Below are 25434 nucleotides of genomic sequence, written 5' to 3'. Positions count from 1 at the left end.
CATCGGGTGAGGGTCCTTGAGTAGCCCCTTCCCCTTCTCATGGAGAAATATTTCCGTTCGGGACGAATTCAAGGCGGGGAGGGGAGGCCTTGGGTCGGATCTGTTGCTGTCGGGGCGGCTCCGACTTGACCTTTTTGTGCTCTTCCCGCTTCCCAACCATCCATGTCTCCGCGGCGATGAACTGGCTGGCACGCTGAAGCATTTCGGGGATCGCGGCGGGAGGCCGCTCCACGAGAGACTAGAAGAACCTGGAAGGTCGCAGGCCTGTCATGAATGCCTGCATCAACAGAGAGGGGTGAGCCTCCGATAGCCCACGAATTTGCGTCGTAAAGCGGTTCACAAAATGGGAGAGGGGCTCGTCCTCCCTTTGGTTCAGTCCGAGGAGCAATGCCACGGACGGCTTTGGTCGAACGTAAGCTAAGAAGTTGAGCTCGAAATCTTTGGCGAGTTGGTCGAAGGAGGCGACGGTCCCGGCCTTCAGGCTGCTGTACCACGAGCGGGCTAGCCCTCGTAAGGTTGTTGGGAACGTCCTGCACATCAGGGCGTCGGAAGTCCCGTATAGCGCCATCTGGGCGCGAAAAGCGGCCACGTGGTCCGCTGGGTTAGTAGCGCCGTCATACGCATCCAGCGAAGGGAGGCGGAAGTGTGACGGGATCGCCTGATTTTGGAGCTCGGGGATGAATGGGGATCCTTGCTGTCCGTCTACCCCGAGCTCTCCTTTTGACTTACGAACTTCCTACTGTACTTCGTCGAGTCTTTGACTGACGAGGCGCAACTGAGCTCGTAGGGCATTTGTAGAGTCTGCAGACGGAGCCTCGCGCTCGGGGCGGCTCGCCGTGTCTTCTGCCTCCCGGCTCCCGGGCCGAGTTATCGGGTTTCGAGGCGAGCCAGGGAGCTCGGGAAGTGGTACGTGAGTCCGGACGAGGGTCTCCTGTTGCTGCGAAGGCCGAGTCGTATGCGGAGCGGTCCGCTGGGAGACGATCAGGATGATAGTCTGCACCATGCTCGTCAGGGCTCGGACTTGATGAGCGAGGTTGTGAAAGGCCTCGGGTGACACCGGCGATGGGCCGGCGGGTGCGCCGTCGGGAGGTGACAAGCCTGGGTCATTGAACAATCGTCAGTAACGTTCTGACGCCGCTGCGGGGCGTTCGTCACGGGTTTCATCATGCGGGGGGTGTTCCTTCGGGGTGGGGAGCCCGACGGCTGAGGGCTCGCCAAGGTGGATTCGCTGATCGCTTGACATTCGGACGGGCCCTCCTTCTAGAACCAATCTGTTATGGTAAGTAACGTTTTTAGCCGTGACCTCGGGATCAACGCGGCTGGTTCAGGGGTCCGAATGGCTGGGATCAGGCATGACTCTTCTCGGGATCTTAGGGTGGCTGAATGCGGGGGTCTGGCTGGAAAGTTCCGCAACGCCGGGTTGGATCGACTTCAGTCGACTGCCTGCACACAGGTCGGGTCGGCGGTTCGGCCCGACCCCTCCGACGATCAAGTCAGTAGAAGGTTGTAAGGGGGTTTGAGGGTGTTTTTGTGTTGTCTCTCTTCCTCCTCTGTTCGTTTGGAGCCCGGGAGTATTTATAGGCGAGTTCGATATTACCTGATGTGCCACCCTACCGGGGCAGGGCCGTACCTCCTGGCGCCTGTCGTCGTCGTGGGCGTTGCGTGGAAGGCCGAGCTGCCGCAGGGTATGGTGAGCCTCAGTCGACGCCTTCCCTTGCCTCGGCCGGTCGGGCGAGGTCAGATGATGAGGTCGTTTGGGTACGGTGAGTGAGGGAGCACATTATGTTGGTGTTAAGGCTCGCCCCCTAGGGCAGTGTGCCGTCCAGGGGTGGCTGACGTCGTGGTGTATTACGTCAAATCCAGTGTGTTACGTCAAATCTGTTCTTACCCCTATCAGATACTATCATTGTGGAATGATATTGTTACATTTGGGTATACAACCCTAAATTGTAAGAATATCCAAAACAATATCATTCTACCCAATTACATAATTATTTGAAATAGATTCTCCTTTAGGATTATCTAAATCTCATAATTATATGTGCGATCGTGAATATTATTTTATTTAATATCATTTAGGATGAATTCCATAATGTATTTTATAGATTATTGGTCCAGGTCACTTTGGTGGCTACAAGACCAATACAAAAAGATAAAATACAATCTAAAATATCTAATGAATGACATGAACTTTTTTGTAATTCATATCTCATAAGCCTATCATCCCAGGTCAGATAAAACTTAGGAAGATAAATTATAAATAATATTCACTAAATTTCTTTATCCTGATTCATGCTGCCATTACGAATATTATTTTATTTAATATCATTTAGGACTAATTTTATAATATATTTTATAAATTATTGACCCAAGTCACTTTGGTGACTATAGAACCAATACAAAAATATAAAATACAATCTAAAATGTCCTATAAATGATAAAACTTTTATTATAATTCATATTATAAAAATCTATCATCCTAGGCCACTTTAGCAGCTACAAGTCAGATAAAACTTATGAAGATGAATTACAAATAATATTCATCAAATTTCTTTAATTTATGCAAAGTAGTTCAATAATAAAATAACAACCATAATAATTATTGAACATTAATGCTAAGCAGTTCAATAATAAAATAATAATAACCATAATAATTATTGAACATTAATGCTAAGTAGTTCAATAATAAAATAATAACCATAATAATTATTGAATATTAATGCTAAGTAGTTCAATAATAGAATAATAACCATAATAATTATTGAACATTAATACTAAATAGTTCAATAATAGAATAATAACCATAATAATTATTGAACATTAATGCTAAGCAGTTCAATAATAAAATAATAACCATACTAATTATTGAACATTAATAAATAAAAGAAAACTCATATGATAATCATGATAATATATAAATCATGCTTGCCTTGATGAACATTATTTCACAATTTCAAATGTATACGTGTGAATAATTAAATAAATATTCAAGAATAATAATTGGATTTTATTTACCACATGTATAATCAATAATTCATATGAGAAAACTATAAAGTAAATCATAATTTATAATTTTTTTAATCAAAATTAAATCTAATCAAATAATCAAAAATATAATCATGATTAAATTTAATCATAATTATAATAAATCATATTTATCAATTTTATAATTGAGAATATAAACCAAATTTCTCAATTTCATAATGATAAAACTATAAATATTTGATAGGATATAAATAAAAAATATACGATTTATGAAGAGCAGAACTATAATTTGATAAAAATTAAATCCGAAGGTAAAACTGTAAATATGTTGGCAGAACATAAATTGAAATTACTAAATTTACAAAGGGCAGAATTATAATTTTGTAAAAATCTAGCCTCGAGGTCAAAATCATAATTATGCCAAAAACCCTAATTTGCCTTGTCGCCGTCGCTTGCGCGTGCGACGCATCCGCTGCTCGCCCGCGGCCGTTCCTGCTTGCGGATGGTGCGCACGACTGGCCGCGATTGTTGCCAGCGTGCGACCGTTGCCGTCGCGGGGGCTGCCTCTGCCCATGAGCGGCCGCTGCGACGGTTCTTGCCCGCGCTTGACCACCGCCTCGGCGCGACCACTGCCGTTGCCCTCTGTCCACGAGGGCAGCGGCTGCCGCCATCTGCGGCCACTGCCCTTCCGCAGGCATCGCGTTCACAAGCGGTGCGGGATTCCCGTGGTGCCGGCACAGCTAGCAAGCGGACTGCTGCCTACACACGACCGTGATGCGCGGCGGTACTCGACCCTTCGACAACGATCAACAGGGATGATCGTCTTAATAACATCGATGATAATAAACAGTAAATTCATCGATCAAATATATCCGACGAATCATTCAAACATAAATAAAAATAATAGATCTAATATATTTGATCTTAAGAATTTGGCTCTAATACCAATTGTAAGTATAAAATCTATAATCATGCTATCTGTAATGCGAAAATTTTTTTATGTCAAAACTATAATTAAATCTTATTAGATCTAATATATATATTACGATGCATATCTTTCTTGTTGTTCAAAAGAATAAATTTTATCTGATCTACAAACGCTCCATCGTCTGATCTGTCATCGGATCTGAAATATCAATATGTAAGGATTTGCAAAGAGAACCAGATAATCTGTAAAATTATTTCTTAAAAAATCCTATTTTAATTGAACTTCTTTTCTATTAATCAATAATCATAATCATAATCATAATCCAATTATATAAAATTCAATTATATATATAATATATCTTATTTAATTAAATAAAATTACATAATCTAACAAACAATAAACAGTAGATCTAATAATTAAATAAGATTATATAATCTAACAAGCAGCAAGCAGTAGATCGAGAAAAATTCGCCGATGATCGCGGAAAGAGAGGGTTAAGAGAGGGTTGCGAAGTTTCGCCGATGATCGCGGAAAGAGAGGGTCAAGAGAGAGGGTCCCGCACTTCGCAACGGCCCTTTGAATACGGAAAGAGAGGGTCAAGAGAGGGTTGCGAAGTTTCGCCGATGATCGCGGAAACAGAGGGTCAAGAGAGAGGGTCTCGCACGTCGCAACGGCCCTTTGAATATATGATAAACGGACAGAGGAAAACGGGCGGTGCGTCTCGTCTTACCCACAATGGAAGAAGATAAGCTTGCGGGGTCACGTTCTCGTGGATTGTGCGGTGCGTCACGTCTTACGCACAATGGAAGAAGATAAGTATGCAGAATGATGATGATGATGTTGTTTTTGTTAGCCAGTTGGTCATTCTTATCTGTTCATTTTGGTTACTACTTCTCTTCATGTCGAAACATATGAAACGACTAATATTTAAGGAATACTTCCATTACTAACGTCATCACTGCGAGAGCAAGGCAGAGTTCCCGAAGTTGAAACATATGAAACGGATGAACTAGACCGACTCGTATTTAATTAAGAAATACTTCCATGACAAACGTTATTACCGCGAGAGCAATGCAGAGTTCCCAAAGTCGACCGACTACTTGGACACAGAAAGACACGAACCAAATAGCACACTTAGACATAGGACGGACACACTCACTCGACTGCCACAGAGACTTATTTGGATAGGTCGCAAGCTCAGCTATGGGTTTCTCCGGCATGCATCAGAGCTCAGATCTCGATGGACTTCACGTCGGGCTTCTTAACTTCCTCCTTCCTCCTTCCTCCTTAGGGACTTGCCGTCGGGCTTCTTAACTTCCTCCTTCCTCCTTCCTCCTTAGGGACTTGCCGTCGGGCTCCTTAACTTCCTCCTTCCTCCTTAGGGACTTGCCGTCGGGCTCCTTAACTTCCTCCTTCCTCCTTAGGGACTTGCCGTCGGGCTCCTTAACTTCCTCCTTCCTCCTTAGGGACTTGCCGTCGGGCTCCTTAACTTCCTCCTTCCTCCTTAGGGACTTGCCGTCGGGCTCCTTAACTTCCTCCTTCCTCCTTAGGGACTTGCCGTCGGGCTCCTTAACTTCCTCCTTCCTCCTTAGGGACTTGCCGTCGGGCTTCTTAACTTCCTCCTTCCTCCTTAGGGACTTGCCGTCGGGCTTCTCAACTGTGCCCTCAGAACACGTCACGTCACGGCTACTGCTATACGTCACATTACACGAGAAACGAATCTCAAGTCTCTGTACGGCACGACCGGACTCGGTAAACCCGGAATGACATCGCACCGTACGCCGAGCCAGAACCTGCTCGTTCTCCGACTGCCGGAACCTCCTCTCCACGCTGTGCCTTTTGTCGTTCTTCTCCTTCTGCTCCTCGTTCCGCACGCTGCTGATCTGAAGGACCCTGCGTTTCTCCACCTCCTCCTTGTTCACCCCGGCGAGGTCGGCCTTGAAGATGTGGGCATCGAGCGTCTCCTTCCGGTCGATGCGGGTGTTGGCGAAGGCGGAGGTTTCGCTCGCGAAGCCGGGGAAGGTGTTGAAAACGTCGACAGAGATGGGATCAAAGATGTTGCTGCGCCTCACGATCGGCATGGTTGCAAATGCCTTTGAAGGATTTCTGGTGGTAGCGTAGGATGCGTTGCTAAGCTGTGGATTTCTTTTCCTTGTTCTTGGTGAGTTAAGGACGATGAGTATTTTATAGCGTCGATGCCGAGGCAATAAGTCGTTGGTCAAGGTCGGCAGGCGGATTCTGGAAGGTGCTCAAGTCTTCCAGTATATTTCACCTCTGTTCTATTCTTTATTTTGTTTTAAGCCGCCTGATGTGTCATCATCAATCGTTAGGTACCCAGAATAATAATTTTTCTTATCCCGTCTTGCCCACAGAATAGATACTGAATCCAGCGGTAAGTCTTCACCGGTGCATGCATCTGGCCTTGTACCTAATCGTGATCGTGGATGGATCCAGAACGATCGATTTTGACATCAGAATAATTTTTGATTCGGATTCGTATTGTTAGGAACCAAACCGTCGATTCGATTGGTTCGGAAGGTTTTGGTTCCGATCAGAGTCGTTAATTTTTTTTTATTTTTTATTATTAAAAATGATTTAAAATAGAAAAAAATGAATACTTTTATTTTAAAATTTTAAAAAATATATGATGAGTGTAATGATTTAAAAAAATTGATTAAAAATAAAATTATAAAAAATTAGGATCGGTTCGAACGGTTTCGATTTTGATTAGAATTGTTTTTTTTATTTATTTTTAATTAAATTTAATTATAAATATAAAAATTATAATTTTAAAGAATAGGCATATAATTATGACGAGTGCAATGAAAATTTAATCAAATTAAATGGTTATTTGAAGATTCAAATCCAAGTTAATTGATTTTAGACATAAAGATTTAACCTCCTAAGGTACAATGTTTTATGTGTTATTTTTTTTATTATATTTAATTGATTTAAAATTAAAATAATTGGTTTGGAATTGATTGATTTCAATCAAATCATAATAATATTAATAAATAATTCTTTCGACGATCAAGATTTCATCCAAAGAATTATCTTACTTGGTCTATCTGGTCCCACCCAAACTACGTGGACATGACAAGAAAGGCGTAGAGGCTTCTCGAAACGCCCGGAGCACCAATGTCTCGTTTATTAGTGGAATAGATATAATACCACGCTGGAAGCAACCAATGAGACACTTCCAGATGAAGGACTGATCTATCGCCAACGATAAATACACTCCCACCCTCACTTTGGACACCGGAGTTTGCTACATATCTCAGCTTCAACAAGCAGACGCAGCAGCAGCATCTAATATGTCTCTCGTCCACAACATGTTGTTGGGTCGTCACAGCAACATCTTCGATGCACTCCGTGGCTTTCCCTCGGATGACTCCGGCGCAGACGACATCCACATGGACTGGAAGGAGACCCCGGAGGCGCATGTCTTCAAGGCCGACCTCCCGGGGGTCAGAAAGGGGGACGTGAAGGTGGAGGTGGAGAACGGCAGGGTCCTCTCCATAAGCGGCGAGCGAAGCGGGGATCCGATCGATGACAAGGAGAAGTGCGAGTGGCACTGCTCGGAGAGGAGCCGCGGCAGGTTCTACAGGCGGTTCCGGCTGCCGGAGGATGCGAAGGCCGATGAGATGAAGGCCTCCATCGAGAACGGGGTGCTCACCTTGATAGTGCCCAAGCGGCAGATGAAGAAGCCCGAGGTAAGGTCCGTTGAGATCACAGGCGGAGCAGCGAGCAAGAAGAGGGGCAAAGAGAAGGACGTCGTTTGCTGCAGCTTTTGGCCTCTCTGATTTGGGTGCAACTGTTGCCTTGGAAGCTCTCGTTCAGCAGTAGTTTTTGCCAAGTACTTCGAGTGACTTTTGTGGTGTCATTTGCACGTAAATATTGGTTTGTGCATGGTGAGAATGTACAAAAGTGCTTTTGGAATTACAAATCTTAACGTGTTCTACGTATGCTTGAGCCCAAGTCCGACAACCCTGAAACAAGTTCAACATTTAACCTTGAATTAAGCTTGAGCATAGACTGAATGAGGCTTCACTAAGATGCAAATTATCACTAGCTAGCCATTTATTATAGGTAGATGATTAGCTAATCTCCGAATTAAGCTTGTTCAATTGATAAATTGTGCAAAGAGGTGAAGTCGACCAAAATGTACGCTTAATAATTTTTCAGTATGCTTAATAATTTGTCTTGCAACATTTAAAAGTCAAAACAACAATGCCAAGTAGCAGCATTCCACATCAATTTAGGACAAAATCGTCAAGCCAGAACAAACATAATTTTGATTAGACCATATTTATTTCAAGCATAATGTTTTGTACATGTTCATCTAGTAAGGAGAGGAATAAAAGACAGTGCAAAAGATGATAGTTACCTTTCATCAGTGTGGAAAGAGAATGAAAGGTCAAAAAGCAAGCATCCAGATCCTTCAATGTAGGGCCATTAGGAATTCGATATATAGGATACCTTAAACACAAGCAAGCTACACAAAATCAATATTTATTTTTCAAATACTTTTTCAGTCGATCTGAATCTCACCATGCAACTGATATCCAACTGGATGGCAAAAGATCACAACTTCGAAGGGACTTCAATGCAGGGAAACACCGTGCAAGATCTGAAATCTGAAGGAACATACTTAAATAAACATCACAAACAAGACCAGAAAATCGAATTTGTTTTACTTGTGTAAACAAGATGTAAACACCTTATCAGATAAAGGTTCACGAATGAATGGTGGATCCTGTTCAAGAAACTCAAAGAGCAAGTGACCTCGAAAATGTCCAAAATCTCCATCACCACTTGATGATCCCTTTTGCTGATGCCCATGTTTCTCTCTCAAACATAATTTATCCATCCTAAGATTCAAGGTTCCAGTGACATGATTTGAGTTCCATTCTGTTGAACATCCTTCAACAGAATGGAACAGTCACTACATCCTTCACTACTAGAATCCTGGGAACAGTCACCATCACTTTCCTCACAGTGTCCCCTGTTAGATGGATAACGAAAGTAACATGTTAATATACCTCAACTGCTAGATAAAAGTACCAAAAGATCAAGCATACACTGCAATCAAAAGTGAAAAGTGAATAGTGTATCTCATCCAATATACATATCAAATGACAAAACTTTACATGTTGCTTCCCTGATGATCCATTAAAAAGACAACAAAGTTGCGGCTAGAAAAACAGAATACGTAGAAAGCTACCTGAACAAAGAAAATTGACTGATAGTTGAAAACTTGGAGTGATCAGGACCAAAATTTTAAGACTACGAGTAGTTGGGAAGTCAATTTTTCTCCACCAACAAAGGTTTCAATTTATACCTCAAGTTAGATTATTTGACTGATGCAGAAAATGCCACATCATTTTCATTGAACTCTTTCCACCCTTAACTGCAAGAAATTTTTTATAGTTCTGAGAGCATGTACATGAAGCTCTCGCCAATGCGGGATCTAGAGAGGATCAATATATGCAATCTTTCGTTTAAATATTTAAAGAGATTATTTTCATGACTTAAATCCTGATCTCCCAGATCACAAAGGAGCAATCTTACCGTTGTACCAAGGCCCACCCTCATGGTCAAGACACCGAATACAAAGTAAAAATTAATCCACAAAACATATATGCAATCTATCCCACATAGTTCTCAAAATAAATGGATCAAATCACAAGTAAAAAAGCTAAATTTGATTCATAAAAAAAGAATGTAAATCACATAAAACACAGTCCATGCTGAGTCCTGTAGATCATATTCAACAAGGCCCTGCTATGAGCATCAAGAGACTGATCTGCTTCAAATACACTGCTTTTCATTTTCATGGCACACACACTTGACTCCCCGCAAGGCTGGCTCCCCAATCTAAACATTTTCCCAAGCTCTCCAAATAGAATTTTAGAGCTTAAGTAGTTAAAAGATAATACCAGAAAAGTGTCTTCTGCATTTTAGGAAAAAAAGCAATTTAAACAGACCAAATAAATGCACAGTGACCTAGTTATTATTACGATGCTACATGTCGAACAGTAAACAAAACCAATAATTTTTATTAGGAAAATACTAAAAATAACCAATTTTGAGTTGCTTTTGAGGTTGCATTTGCTGAAATGGTATCACTCATTATTGAAATTACTTTAGGAATGTAAGACAATATAGGGTTTTGTTGGTGTCAACAACTTTAAGCCGGGCCTCGGGGTCGGCACGGCTCGGTTCGGGTCGGAATGCGAGGGGATCTTCCTGCGAGGCCCGGGAGTCCGTCGAGTTGGATGGATCCGTTACGCGAGGTCGACGGCGGGACGGTTGTCTTTCCCGGGATGGCCGTCTAGCGGGGTTGCTCCGTCTTCGCACCTGCAGACAGGTCGGGTCGGGGGTCTCGGCTCGACCCCTCCGACGATCAAGTCAGTCAATGGTAGTGGAGGAATTTTCCTCTCCCTTTTCTCCTCAACGAGAGGGTTCTTATAAGGAAGGTTACCTGTCTGAGGTGCCTGCTCGAGAGGAGCAGGATCGTACTCCTGGTAGCGTCTGACATCGGTGTAGACGTGGCGTAAGGTATCGAGCTTGTGCAGGAAGTTAATGTGCCTCGGCCGACGTTCCAGTCTGTTTTAGCTAGGTGCTGTCAAGTCGGCTGAGGCGCGGGGCGTCATCCGGGGGTGCTGATGTCACCCGAGTCCAATCGCCATAATTGCCCTCGTCATATTCCCCCCCGAAGGAGCTATGCGTCGGTCGTAGAGGGGGGTCCGAGGCATGGCTTCAGTTTTAAGAGATTATCCCCACCGGGCGGTTGCCGGTCGTTCATTGGGGGCGCGGAGACCACGGAGTTCGATACTTGAGGACTGGGCCGACGCCACGGTGGTCTCGGACAGCGTGCGACCGAGGGGGGTGACTCAGGCGGGCAGGCCGCGTAGAGGTTGCGGTCTCGGGCAGCATGCAGCCGAGGAGCACAACTCAGGTGGGCAAGCTGCGCAGAGGTCGTGGTCTCGGGCAACATGCAGCCGAGGAGCCCAGCTCAGGCGGGCAAGCCGCGCAGAGGTTGCGGTCTCGGGCAACATGCAACCGAGGAGCACAACTCAGGCGGGCAAGCCGCGCAGAGATTGCGGTCTCGGGCAACATGCAGCCGAGGAGCACACGACCCTATCCCGAAGGGTTTTGCCCTAACCATAGACGCCCTTGAGGCGAGTTTACGCCTCCCCTTGCACCCTGTTATAAGTTACTGCATCTCGTGGTGGCGTCTTTCTCCGTCGCAGATAGCGCCTAATTCCTAGCGATATTTGGTGGCGTTCCTGGGGGAGTGCCATTACGCTCATATTACCCCAACCCGATCTCTTTTCCTCTCCTGTTTTCATCTTTCCAAGGGGTCGGGGGGCTACTATTTGTCCGCTCGGCCAGGCTTTTGGGTTAGCGGGGCTCCTTCCAGCAACAAGGGATGGAAGGAGCACTTCTTTTATGTCTATCGTCCAGAGGGATAGAGCTTCGGGCTCCGGTGGGCCGCGCGCGCGATTGACAACACTGCCCCGACCCTGAACGACGAAGAGCGGAGGGACCTTCGCCGTCTAAAGGAGATACTCCCGACCTCCCAAGTCATTCGAAGGATGACCGAGGCGTGGTTGGTCGAGGCGGGTCTTAGCCCGATGCCTCGAGGTATGCCAGTAGTGGGTAGTGTTAGGGCTTTCCAGAAATCGCGTTCTTGGTATTCTGATCGAGGTCGGTGTTTTCATGCAGAAATGGTGAACCTCGTCGCCGTGCGTGGGGGGCCTTCCTCGTCGGCCGTGTCGATTGGCCGAGCCGAGGGTTGGCTCGAGGGAGGCGTCGGTTCAACTTGAGGTCGGTCGACCTCAAAAGAAGGCGAAGACCGGTATCAAAAGAAAACCGAGCATGCCGTCGGCGCAGCCGGAGGATGGAGCGACCAAGCACGTCGGGTGCGACCGGCGACGGGACCTCGTTCAGGGCGAGGCCGGCCCGAGTAGGGAGGCGACAGGGAAGGCGCCTCAGGAGTCGTCCATCCGCGATTTGTGTCGCCTCCCTTCGGGAGCACCGGGCGAACCTTACCTAGCTCGGGCCATGGGCGAACTTCCGGAGGGCCAACCCTCCGACCCGTTGGCGGCCCGATGGACGGGCCTGACCCGCGGGGACCGGGTATGGGCTGACGGGGAGGCTGCGGCCTTATTTGTCCGAGGGGGGCTCCATCCCGATATGGCTCGGGAACTGTATGTCTTGCCCTCGGATGTTTTGCTGAGCAAGTCTGCAAAGTCCCTGCTGTGGGTAAGTACCTTGTTATTGGGTTCCTTTTTGTACCTGGGCCACAGTTGTCCTGACTCTACTTCTTTGCAGCGTCAGCATTATGCACCAGCGTTGATGGATCGCGTGTGTGACGCAGGTCGGGCACTCGGTGTTTTGATCGACCGTAACGTCAAGCTGCGAAGGCAAATAGAGGAGGTGCACGCGGAGGCGGCCTCAGAGGCGGTCGCGACAGCCGAGCAGCGTGCCTCAGATCTGGAGGCGGAGGTCACGCGACTCAAGTCCGAGGTACAGGCTGCCGAGCAGCGTGCCTCGGATTTGGAGGCCGAGGGGACCCGCCTGAAATCCGAGGTAAAAGTGGCGGAGGAGAGGAATAATGATCTCCAAGCGTTCCTGAGGACGGCACGGACCGAGGTTCGTTTGGCCAATAAAGAGGCGGTTGCCCTCACTCAGAAGTTGGAGGAGGCGCGTGCCGAGGCGAAGAGGGCTTCTGAAGCTCTGGCTGCCGAGATGCAGCAGCGTCCGGAGAGGGACAAGAAGCTGATCGAGGACTATAAAGAGTCCTCGGGCTTTCAGCTCGGCTTGGTCCGGTCGGGGCAGATCACGTACGAATGCGGGTACCGGGTCGCCCTGGCCCGCTTCAAGGCGCGCCACCCCGGTTCGGAGGTCGAAGAAAACCCCTTTGCCTCCTGCCCCGAAGACGCAAGCGTCGACATGCCAGATGAAGTCCCCTTCGACGACAGCTCTGAAGCCCCCAAAGGATAGGATATAAGGCTATAACGGTCTCTTAGGGGATTGGTCTGGCGTCGGTTGACGCTTGTATTTTGCCCGACCCTGTAACCTGGCTTTTATTCGGAATAAAAGGTTTTTGTTTCAGGTTTCTGTTTTGACCGTTTTGTCTCCAACTATACATAAAACTTCCTAAGGTTTTGCACGTTCCACGTTCTCGGCAGAACGCAACCTTGCATGGTTGCGAGCCGATACGTGCCGTCCCTGACGACGCTGCTAACCCGATAGGGTCCCTCCCAATTGGGAGCGAGCTTACTGCGCGCTCGGGTCGGCTCGCTGACCTCGACCTTGCGTAGGACTAGATCACCTAATTTGATCGGTCGGGGTCGTACCCTGCGGTTGTAGATCCTGGCGACGGCTCTCTTGTAGGAGAGGTCTTTCAAATGCGCATCTGCGTGCCGTTCCTCGAGGAAGTCAAGACCGGCGAGTAATCCTTGATATGACGTCCCCTCGTCATAGTTCTCGGTTCGAATCGTGGGGAAGACCACCTCCGGTGGCAGGACGGCCTCGGTTCCGAACGCGAGGCTGTAGGGAGATTCTCCGGTCGCGGTTTTGGGGGTGGTCCACAAGGACCACAAAATGCTTAGGAGCTCGTCCGCCCAAGCCGCTCGGGCCCTAGACACCCTTCTTCTCAGCCCGCTTAGGATGAAACGGTTGGTCACCTCTACTAGGCCATTCGTCTGGGGGTGTGCTACCAAGCTGTACCTCAATCGTATCTTGTAGTTCGCACAGAACTCCTGGAATCGCGCGCTGGCGAACTGGGTGCCGTTGTCGGTGATGATGGTCTTTGGCAGGCCAAACCGAGTTATGATATTTTTCCACACAATTTTTTCCACTTGGTGTTCCGTGATCGTTGCTAACGGCTCGGCCTCAACCCACTTCGTGAAGTAGTCCACCCCCACGACAATGTATCGTCGCTGCCCCGAGGCTGGGGGAAAAGGCCCGAGTAGGTCCAACCCCCATTGCGCGAATGGCCACGCACTGTCAATAGGGGCGAGTGGAACCGCAAGCTGCCGGGGCGTGCGGGCATGCCTTTGGCACGAGACACACCGTAGCATGTAATGTCTCGCGTCTCTGGATATGGTGGGCCAATAGTACCCCTGGCGGAGGATTTTGTACGCCAAGGTTCGCCCATCGATGTGTTCCCCGCAAATTCCTTCGTGGACCTCGACCAGAACCGACCGAGCCTCCTCGGGTTCGAGGCACCGTAGGAGGGGGTATGAGAAGGACCTCTTATAGAGCCATCCATTCACCTCGGAGTACCAAGATTGCACACGGCGCATGCGACGAGCCGTGGCCTCGTTAGTGGGGAGGATCCCGTCCCGCTTGAAGCGTAACATCTCCTGTACCCACGTAGTTTGCCCGTCAATCGGAGCCACTGCCAAGGTCGAGATGGCTCGGGAAGGGAGCAACTCGATCTTGGGCTGGACCTCGAGTTCAGACCTTGAGGCCAGTTTGGCCAGCTCATCAGCTCGTTGGTTTTGGGTCCTCGGCACCCTGGATATCAAAAAGCGAGAGAAGTGAGAGGCTAGGCTTTTTACCTCTGCAAGGTACTTTGCCATGGTAGGTTCTCTGGCCTCGTATCCGCCGCCGAGTTGCTCGGCCACCAGTTGCGAATCGGTGAGGACGTGAATGGACTTCACATGCATCTCGAGGGCCAGCCTGAGTCCGGCCAGTAGCACCTCATATTCGGCCTCGTTGTTGGTAGTCGGGAACCCGAAGCGGAGTGAGTGTTCGAACGAGCGACCGTCGGGAGCTAATAGCACCAGCCCCGCACCTCTCGAGGTAGCCGATCCGTCCACGTGCAGAGCCCATGACTCCCCGAGCTGCTCAGGACCCTCTTCCTCAATTTGAGCCAGTTCCGATATGAAATCGGCTACGGATTAGGCTTTGATGGCGGTCCTCGGGACGAATTGTATGTCGAACTCGCCAAGTTCCACCGACCATTTGAGGAGCCGACTTGCAACGTCGAATTTAGATAAAACCTGGCGGAGCGGCCGATCGGTGATTACCTCGATAGGATGGGCTTGAAAGTAGGGGCGCAGCTTTCGAGCTGTCAGCACGAGCGCCAGAACAAGTTTCTCAATTGGCGGGTACCGCTCCTCAGGTCCGTGTTAGGACTCTAGCTAGGAGAGTCCTAATTGAGAGGGACATTCATGTAAAACCTACCTAAGCCAACCCCTATTAAAGAGGTGAAGAGGCCGGCTAGGGTTAGGAGGTTGTTTCTTAGAGAAGAATTAGGAGTTATAAAATAATAGGAGTCTTGAGCAGGAGTCCTATTAGGAGTTGGTTAGAAGTAGGAATCCTATTAGGAGTTAGGGTTTAGAAACCCTATAAATAGCCATGTATTCCTCCTTTTTTCATAAGCAATAGATGAATATTTTCTGCAGCCTTTGAGCAGCAACTTGGAGGAAGGAACCCCTATAGAATCTGCAAGGGTTCTAACACCTGGTATCAGAGCAGCGTTCTTGGCATCTCGCTGCCCTTCCACAACCATCCATCAACCCTCCACAGCCGCCCAAAGCAATTCCTACAATTGCTTAAAAGATCGTCGCCAAATTCCATCGTCATCTCCACCACTGCAGATCATCTTTTAATCTCCCCGTGAATTGCAACAGGTTCTGGTTTCCTACCTTACTGCTGCTGTAATTTAATTATCCTTATTCGAAAATCCAAAAAAAAAATTTGTTCCTATATTGCTGCATAATCTTTTTATCGTAAAGTTTTCATCTCTACGACAAAAGATACATTGCAGAATTCCAACCGCATAGCACCGTCTGTTTGATCTCGCTACTGTGTTTTTTCTATCCAAATTTCTGCGAAATTTTTATGACATCTTTGACACTTCCTAACAGAAGATTTTCCTTTAGATTTATCAAAAAATTCTTAATATAAACCATTGATCTTTTACGTCTAATCTACAGTACTTGAAAATCTGCACTGTAAAATTTCAGCCGCATAGCACTGTTTGTTTGATCTTGATACTACATTGTTTCTGTCCAAATCTCTACGAAATTTTTATGATAGCTTTGACACTTCCTAACAGTGGATTTCTCTTTAGTTTTGTCGAAAAATTCTTAATATAAACTACTGATCTTTTACATCCAATCTGCTACACTCGAAAATCTGTGCTGCAAAAACTTTCAGCCGCATATTGTTGCCTTAACCTATCAATTTGCAATCTTTTTTGAATGAAATTTCTTATACGCTTTATAGATCATCTTGGCTTCCATCTAAGATTGATCTATTGAGGAATTTATCTCTAAAAATGATTTTGTGTTGCTACAAATTTTTGTCGTAAGTCGCTAAAATTTTTCGACGAGAATTCTTCTATCACAACTTGCACCAATTTTCTTGCTATTACTGCCGAAATTTTCTTGATTAAATTGGACATCCTTGCTGTCATATAAACTGAGATATTTCTATCAATTCCCTCCTCAAAGCTCTCAAGTTTTTGGCGAAAATTTCATCGAGAAACCATTGTTTCTTCGACAACAATTCTGCTCTTATAAGACAACACATATTTGCAGCAACTTCCACTGATTTCTATCGAACCTTTGCTGTCATCTACCATAGATCCAAAACTTTCATCTATAGCCCTAAAACTCTACTAAACCACACCCTCAAACTGCACCCAAAATAGCAACAAAACAAGCCTAAACAGCAGCCTACATCTACCAATCCACCAACCCTTTCGATCATCACTTCTCTCAACCTATACAAGCCTTTAACCCAACAACAAAAAAAAGAACTTAACATCACAGATTTGGAGGCATATACTATGGTATCTAAGGAGGCAATGAATGCTAAATTCGAAGCCTTAGAGGCACGAATGGAGGATAAGATTCGGATGCTCTTTACCGAACTCAGATTGGGCTGACCACTAAGCCCGAAGAAATCACATCAAGGAGAGAGCTTTGCCCAATCGTACCAAGCCCGAAGAGATGACTTCCAAGAGAGGGGATGCTCTATAACCAACCCCAACTATCCACACATGAGGGTGGACTTTCCTAGATGGGAAGAAAGAGACTTGATTGGTTGGATCTAGCGCGCAGAGCGATATTTTCGGTACCAAAAAATCGCGGACGCATCTATGGTGAAAATTGCAGCTATACATCTTGAAGGAGATGTCATACAATGGTTTGACTGGTTTGAACACACTCATGGAGGGCTTAAAGCCAGAGATCCGGGGAGAAGTTAAAGCGCGACAACCATACACGCTTATGGCAGCCATCTCTTTCGCACGATTTCAAGAGGAGCGATTGAACCATGAAGCCCGGAGGACTAGGGTTGCTCATCGACCAAGAATATTGAAGCCCTCAGCCCCCCCTACTATCGACCGAGTCCCTGCACCAAAAAGGTTGACAAGAGAAGAGCTTCGAGAGCGATATGTGAAGGGATTACGTTGGCACTGCGACGAGCCGTGGAGCCACGAGCATCGCTGTAGAAAAGGGAGACTTCTTACGATTGAGCCAGTAGAAGAAGACGTCATTGAATATTCAGAAGAGAGCATTGAACATAAAGAAGAAGATGCGGAAGAAGAGCCACAACTGACCGACGTTACAGTACACGCGCTAGCCGGCTACTCAAACCCGCAAACGATGAAAGTTGGAGGCCTTCTCAAACAACAATCGATCACTGTTCTCATCGACACAGGCAGTACTAATAACTTCCTAAATAGTAAGGTTGTTGTCCGGATGGCCTTACCTATCGAGAATTGCAACAGGTTTGACATTAAGGTTGCCGACGGGTGGATTTTGAAGTGTGATCGTAGGTGCCCGCAGGTGAAACTGTTGCTGCAGGACCACGAGATAATTGCAGATTTCTTCCTCCTCCCTCTTGACGATAATAAGGCCATGCTCAGAATTAAATGGTTGATGACATTAGGTGATGTTTCCTGGAATTTTATGAAACTAATTATGAAATTTTACAGTAAGGGAAAACAAGTGATACTGCACGGGAAACATGGGGGCAATGTAACGACGATTTGCACACGACAAATGGAGAAGGTTTTGCATAAGGCATGCAGCGGCTTTGTGGTACAACTCGAGCAGCAAACTAAGGGAAAGCTAACAGAATTTAAAGGTCCAAACCTACTTCCTTTGCTTGCTGAATTTTCAGATATATTTGACGAACAGTGCAACCTACCTCCTACTCGTCGGCATGATCATTGTATACCGATTCTTCTGGGCAAGCCTCCTGCAAATACTCAGCCATATCAGCATTCATATCTGTGGAAGGATGAAATAGAAAGGATTGTAAAAGAGATACTCGAAACAGGAGTTATTCAGCCAAGTTGCAGCCCCTACTCTTCACCGGTGCTCCTCGTACGAAAGGACGGAACATGGCGATTGTGTGTTGATTACCGAGCTCTCAATGGCATAACCGTCAAGGACAAATATCCTATTCTAGTAGTAGATGAATTGCTAGATGAAAGGGAGCACAAATCTTCACAAAGCTGGACCTTCGATCCGGGTATCATCAAATACGAGTGTGCGAAAAAGGCATACCGAAAACCGCCTTTCGAATACACAACGACCACTACGAATTTTTGCTTTCTTCAACAAAAGGTGGAATATCTTGGGTATATCATATCAGAGGAAGGTGTGATGATGGACCCCTCCAAAATAGAAGCAATGCAAAACTGGCCGACCCCGAGGAACATAAAATTGCTACATGGCTTTCTGGGTTTAACATGCTACAACCACAAAGCCTCCGCCACCTTCGACAAACTTAAGCCAGCCATGACGACGATGCCGGTGCTAGCACTACCATATTTCAGCCGACCCTTCATTATTGAGGCCGACGCATCTGGAGTCGGAATTGGAGCCATTCTCATGCAAGATGGTCGACCACTCACATACACTAGCAAGGCATTGTCTCCCTCCCATCAAAATATATCAACATATGATAAGGAGATGCTCGCCATTGTGCACGCAGCAACGAGGTGGAGACCCTACTTGATCGGTCGACGATTTCAAATTAAAACCGATCATAAAAGCCTCAAGTACTTTTTGGAGCAAAAGATATCATCCCCTAAGCAGGAAAAATGGGTAATAAAACTTCTTGAATTTGATTATGAAATAACTTACAAAAAGGGGAAAGAGAATATTGTTGCAGATACGCCTTCGTAGCTATCCGAGCAAGCTGAAATTTCGGCCGTTTCACTTTTGACCAACGACTTCCTTGAAGATATTAAGATGGAATGGTAGTAAGATTCGAAGACCAATAAGATAAAGAAAAAATTGGAGGAAGCACCAAGTTCCATGGCTCATTACAATTGAGACTCAAAAGAATTACGCTATAAAGGACGCATTGTGCTTGTGACAAATTCTACTTGCATCTTCATGAGCGGATTTTGGACAAAGTTATTCCATATGAAGGGTACTAAATTGCAAAGGAGTACGACATATCACCCACAAACCGATGGTCAGACGGAAGTTGTAAATAGGTGATTGGAGACAGCCCAAAGCCACCCACCAAATATGACTACTCAAGGAGAACTCCAAACCCAGCCAAGTGCCATTATTGATCGACGGATTGTGACTCAATGACGATGACCCACTACTGAAGTGCAAATACAGTGGGCGAACCTACCAACAGAAGATGCCACTTAGGAGAACTATGACGACTTGAAGATCAAATTTCCAGAATTCATGAATCGTCAGCCTCGAGGACAAGGCTGATTTGAAGAGGGTGGGTTTGTTAGGACTCTAGCTAGGAGAGTCCTAATTGAGAGGGACATTCATGTAAAACCTACCTAAGCCGACCCCTATTAAAGAGGTGAAGAGGCCGGCTAAGGTTAGGAGGTTGTTTCTTAGAGAAGAATTAGGAGTTGTAAAAGAATAAGAGTCTTGAGTAGGAGTCCTATTAGGAGTTAGGGTTTAGAAACCCTATAAATAGCCATGTATTCCTCCTTTTTTCATAAGCAATAGATGAATCTTTTCTGCAGTCTTTGAGCAGCAACTTGGAGGGAGGAACTCCTATAGAGTTCCAAGAAGGCCGATCCCCTAAAGAGATCAATCCCAAGTTTAGAATCTGCAAGGGTTCTAACAGTCCGTTCAGGACATGGCTGACGTAGTAGACCGGTAGTTGCCCACCGGTGGCGTCTTTAATCAGGACGGAGCTAACTGCGTTCCGGGAGGCGGCCAGATAGACACTAAGCTTCTCCCCGGGAGAAACTGAGGGGAGGCGAGGGAGGCTGGCGGGGTGCTGCTTTACATGTATGAAGGCCTTCTCGCATTCCTCCGTCCATTGAAAGCTCCTCGGGTTTTTCAAGGCCCGGAAGAAGGGTAGGCAACGATCACCAGACCGAGACAGGAACCGAGATAGGGCAGCAAGCCTCCCGTTGAGCCGTTGTATGTCCTTTATTGTCCGGGGGGTTTGTATGCTGATGATCGCCTGAACCTTTTCCGGGTTAGCGTCGATTCCCCTCTCGTGGATGAGGAATCCGAGGAATTTTCCTGAGCCGACGCCAAAGGCACACTTCACAGGGTTGAGCCGCAGGCCGTGTCTCCGTAAGGCAGTGAATGTTTCAGCCAAATCCGTCAGGTAGTTTACCGTCGCGTGGCTCTTCACGATCATATCGTCGACGTAGACTTCAACGTTTCGCCTGATCTGCCGGGCGAACATCTTGTTTACGGCCCTCTGATATGTAGCTCCTGCGTTCTTTAGCCCAAATGACATGACCTTGTAGAAATACGCTCCCCGATCAGTGAGGAAGGTCGTGTGCTCCTGGTCGTCGGGTGCCATTCTGATTTGGTTGTAGCCAGAGAAGGCGTCCATGAACGAAAGGCGCGCATGCCCGACGGTCGCGTCGACTAATTGGTCGATCCTTGTGAGGGGGTAACAGTCCTTCGGGTACGTGCGATTAAGACTGCTGTAGTCAACACACATCCTCCAGCTCCCATTAGATTTCTTTACGAGGACTACATTGGACAGCCATTGAGGGTACTTGACTTCTTCCACGAACTCTGCTGCCAAAAGTCACTCCACCTCTTCTCGGATAGCCAGTTGTCTATCGGGCGCTATGTTCAGGTAGTGTTGAGCGGTCTTCGGGTCGACGCCCGTCATGTCGGAGGGCGACCAGGCGTAGACGTCGGCGTTTCCCTGTAGGAAGCCGACGAGCTGTTCCCGTTCCTGTTCGGGGAGTTCCGACCCAATCCGGATCGTCCGATCCGGCCGGCCCTTCATCAGTGGCACGTCACAAGTAGGCGTCGTTGGTTCAGGGTGTGGGGCTGGCTTCTTCATTTCCCTAGGGTCCCCCGGGGGTTGCTCGGTCCGCGCTCGTTTGTGAAGCGAGACCGCCGTCAGGTAGCACTGCCTGAACTCCCGGGGGCTTCCTGACTTCCCCAGCTCCGGCGCGGATCGGGAATTTGACCGTTTGGTGATAAGTGGAGATGACGGCCCTGACCTTGTTGAGGGTTGGTCGACCAAGGATGGCGTTATATGCAGTGGGGAGGTCGACTACCAGGAAGGTGGGCATCACCGTCTTTGATCTTGGTAGGGTTCCCAATGATCACATCGATCTGACGCTCGACGGGTCCTTCAGGGCGGGGGGAGAGCTCCTTGTCTTGCTGGGGGTGTCGACCGAGATGCCCTTTGCGGATGAGCTCCTTGATCTGCCGCTTCAACTCCCGACACTCCTCAGTGTCGTGCCTGGTTTGCCGATGAAAACGACAATACTTCGACCGATCCGCTAGTTCCCACGAATTTTTCATCGGGTTGGGAGTCCTGAGTAACCCTTTGTCTCTAATCTGAAGAAATATATCCGTCCGGGACGCACCCAAAGAGGGAATTGAGACATCAATGACGATAGGTCAGGACGATCCAATCTGCGCCTTGGTGCGGCGGACTGTTGTCCGCGGGACGGCTCTGATCTGACCCTCTTGTGCTAGTCCTGCTTCCCGACCATCCAGGTCTTTGCCGCCATGAACTGGCTCGCCCGCTGGAGCATCTCCGGGACCGCAGCGGGGGGTCGTTCTACTAGTGACCAGAAAAACCTGGAGGGTCGCAAGCCTACCATAAACACCTGTATCAATAGAGAGGGGTGAGCGTCCGGCAACCCCCAGATTTGCGTAGCAAAACGATTCACAAAGTGCGAGAGGGGCTCGTCCTCCCTCTGGTTGAGCCCGAGGAGCAGAGCGACGGAGGGCTTCGGCCAGGCGTAAGCTAGGAAGTTGGACTCAAAATCTCTGACGAGTTGATCAAAGGAGGTGATCGTCCCAGTCTTAAGGCCGCTGTACCACACGCGAGCGGACCCTCGCAAAGTTGTGGGAAACGCCCTGCACATCAAGGCATCATAGGTCCCATATAATGCCATTTGGGCGCGGAAAGTCGCTACGTTGTCCGCTGGGTCGGTGGAGCCGTCGTACGCATCAAGAGAGGGGAGCCGGAAGTTCGGGGGGATCGTTTGATCCTGTATCTCGGGTACAAACGGGGACCCCCGGTGCGCCTCCTCGCCGAGCTCCCCTTTGACCTGCGAACCTCCTGCTGAACTTCGTCGAGCCGCCGACTGACGAAACACACTTGGGCTCGCAGGGAGTCTGTCGAGTCCGAGGATAATACCTCGGGTTCCGGGCGGCCCCTCGGGAGTGTTGTCATTCGATCCCCGGGCGGGGTCGGCCCGACCCGAGGGGAGGTTGGTACCTCGGGAGGCGGCGCGTGAGCCTGGGCTAGCGGGTCCTGTTGCCGCAGTGGTTGGATCGCAAGCGTGCGCTCCGGACGAGCGACGAGTAAGATGAGGGTTTGCACCATACCCGTCTGCGCTCGAACTTGAAGAGCGAGATCCTGAAAAGCCTCCGACGATACGGGCGACGGGTCGGCCAGGGGACCCTCGAGTGGTGATAAGCCCGGGTCGTTGAATAACCGCCAGTAACGTTCGGAGGTTGCGGCAGGGTGTTCATCTCTAGGTTCACCCTACGAGGGGTGTTCCCCTGGAGCCTCTCTCGGGTACGACCCTTCAGCCGTCGGTTCATCCAAGTCGACCTGCCGCTCACTCGACATTCGACCCTCCTTCTAGCGCCAAAATGTTGGTGTCAACAACTTTAAGCCGGGCCTCAGGGTCGGCACGGCTTGGTTCGGGTCGGAATGCGAGGGGATCTTCCGGCGAGGCCTGGGAGTCCGTCGAGTTGGATGGATCTGTTACGCGCGGTCGGCGACGGGACGATTGTCTTTCCCGGGATGGCCGTCTAGCGGGGTTGCTCCGTCTTCGCACCTGCAGACAGGTCGGGTCAGGGGTCTCGGCCCGACCCCTCCGACGATCATGTCAGTCAATGGTAGTGGAGGAATTTTCCTCTCCCTTTTCTCCTCGACGAGAGGGTTCTTATAACGAATGTTACCTGTCTGAGGTGCCTGCTCGAGGGGAGCAGGATCGTACTCCTGGTAGCGTCTGACACCGGTGTAGGCGTGGCGTGAGGTATCGAGCTTGTGCAAGAAGTTAATGTGCCTCTGCTGGCGTTCCGGTCTGTTTTAGCCAGGTGCTGTCAAGTCGACTGAGGCGGGGGGCGTCATCCGGGGGTGCTGATGTCACCCGAGTCCAATCGCCATAATTGCCCTCATCAGGTTTGATGCTAAACCGATCCAAAGAAATTATTATTCGGAACCATTGAGATAGAGGTAAGCAAAGATAAACTGACAATTGGTTCTTATTGAAACCATTTATGTTCAACAAATCCTACGCTTTTATGACAGATGATACAAACAAGGCAAAATATACCACCGAGAAAAGTAAAAGGAGTTTTTATAAGCTAAGAACATTACGACACGATAGCCATCGTAGACGTATCAAGGAAGCAATGCATCAAGGAACATTCAGAACTTTAGGGTGGCAAACAAAAGCTGTAGTAAGAAAATATACAAAGAAACAAATTAGTCGTTCATGTCAGATTCTGTGGACCGAGATATATTAGAAAGAAAGCATCCGGCAAACACTAATACCTAGAATCAGAAAAGGGCCTGTTCGATTCACCATATAACTGGATTCCAGACAAGTAAGGCACGTAGTACTGGATCACGCTGCCCGCTCCGCTCAGAACCAGCGGAACGCCAGCACCATACGCGCTCCACTCCGTGAACGAGACCCAGAGATCCGCCAGCGCAAAGTACGGCCGGCACTCCTGGTCAGAAGCCCTCCATCCCCTCTTCTCCATCTGCAAGCCAATCAAAGTCAGTCAATCTCCAAGAATCCCAAAGCGACAACAACCGAAAGGAGGAAAATTTCTAAGCCTTGGAAGGGTACAACGCCGGGACGGACGGAGTTATGGACTCCAAGAATCGTTTCAAGTTACAAGAATGAGCAACAGAAGGACCCCAAGATGAAACGGACGCGATCCCGGTCTTCGGAGTATCTTTCTCTGTTCCTGCTCGGTTCTCTTGCTCACGGGTGCCGGAGACCGACACAACAGCCTCTGCGGAGCTCCCAGAAGCAAAGGAAGGGGCGGGGTAAGTTCCGGCGGCGGAGGTGCTTGAAGACCTCCATGGACTCTGCTGGTAGTGCCGTTGGTGGCTGTGGCGGCTCCACCGGGCCTTATCGGCGTAGCAAACGCGATCCTCCCCATGCCCGCGTCCCAACTGCACGCGACTCCCCAACATTTCCTCCAAACTCCAATAACTACAAGAAGGAGCCCTACGTCCCGGCCCAAGAATCCTAAATTCCCAATCCAGAGGGATGAAAAACGGGGGGGACTCTGGATGCAATCAACCCTAAAGAATCCAAAGGAAAGCACAATCGTATCCAAAGTAAAAGATGCAAGAGAGAAACGAGATCGTAAATAGGTGAAGAGAGTGCCTTGATGGAAAGGAATTCGAGTGACGCAGAGGAGACGGAAAGAAGAACGAAAGAACTGGCGAAGGGAAAGAGAATTAAAAGGAAGGAATTAAAGCAAGTATTTCTTTGACTGCCACTCCAGCGTTTCCCCTCGAGCCACCCATCTATAATTGGAGGGAGCATTGTGGCCCTCACCACATGTTGCCAATCAATAAGAAGGTAGAAAATGGGCCGCACCGGCTAACATGGGTAGGACAAGCGAGATTGGGGGCAGGACGCGGTATTCTTTTTATATGATGATCCTCTGAGACATGTGAGCAGTTGGGGAATGCGCGTGATGGGACAGCACGGGAGGATGACGACGGACGAGCAAACACCACGTGGATGAAAAGAAACGTGTCAGCGTGAGATAAAACGGGGAAGCGACTGGATGGATCGCCCAACCTGTGGCGGAGACGACCCACACGAGTAGCGCGTCACGAAGGCAACAGTAGATCGGGAAAAATTCGCCGATGATCGGAACCCGATCGCCGCGGAAAGAGAGGGTCCCGCACTTCGCAACGGCCCTTTGAATAAATGATAAAAGGGTTCGGGACATAGGAAAACGGGCGGTGCGTCACGTCTTACCCACGATGGAAGAAGATAAGCTTGCGGGGTCACGTTTCTCGTGGATTGTGCACGTGGCCGGTTGACGGAGGGACTTCAAGTATGCACAATG

The 25434-nt window shown here is 48.2% G+C and overlaps 4 protein-coding genes and 1 pseudogene across 4 annotated transcripts; 2 read left to right on the top strand and 3 right to left on the bottom strand.

The window, feature by feature from the left end:
* Positions 1-238: 238 nt before the first annotated feature.
* Positions 239-568, bottom strand: LOC135597950 (uncharacterized). Its single transcript, XM_065091462.1, has one exon. The coding sequence runs from the start codon at positions 566-568 to the stop codon at positions 239-241; it is 330 nt and encodes a 109-aa protein (XP_064947534.1).
* A 4339-nt stretch (positions 569-4907) lies between these two features.
* On the bottom strand, positions 4908-6089 carry LOC103991914 (uncharacterized). The gene has a single exon (XM_018825975.2). It carries the CDS (start codon positions 5992-5994, stop codon positions 5224-5226), a length of 771 nt encoding a protein of 256 aa, XP_018681520.2. The 5' UTR covers positions 5995-6089; the 3' UTR covers positions 4908-5223.
* Positions 6090-7021: 932 nt separating this feature from the next.
* LOC103995117 (uncharacterized) lies at positions 7022-25431 on the bottom strand (annotated as a pseudogene).
* Positions 7228-7878, top strand: LOC103991917 (18.1 kDa class I heat shock protein). The gene has a single exon (XM_009411457.3). It carries the CDS (start codon positions 7228-7230, stop codon positions 7714-7716), a length of 489 nt encoding a protein of 162 aa, XP_009409732.1. The 3' UTR covers positions 7717-7878.
* On the top strand, positions 10897-12938 carry LOC103995125 (uncharacterized). Its single transcript, XM_009415652.3, has one exon. It carries the CDS (start codon positions 11798-11800, stop codon positions 12923-12925), a length of 1128 nt encoding a protein of 375 aa, XP_009413927.2. The 5' UTR covers positions 10897-11797; the 3' UTR covers positions 12926-12938.
* Positions 25432-25434: the final 3 nt, after the last annotated feature.

The sequence above is a fragment of the Musa acuminata genome, chromosome BXJ2-1 (assembly GCF_036884655.1).
Source record: "Musa acuminata AAA Group cultivar baxijiao chromosome BXJ2-1, Cavendish_Baxijiao_AAA, whole genome shotgun sequence".
Lineage (NCBI taxonomy): Eukaryota > Viridiplantae > Streptophyta > Magnoliopsida > Zingiberales > Musaceae > Musa > Musa acuminata.
This window is presented reverse-complemented; position numbering and strand designations above follow the sequence as displayed.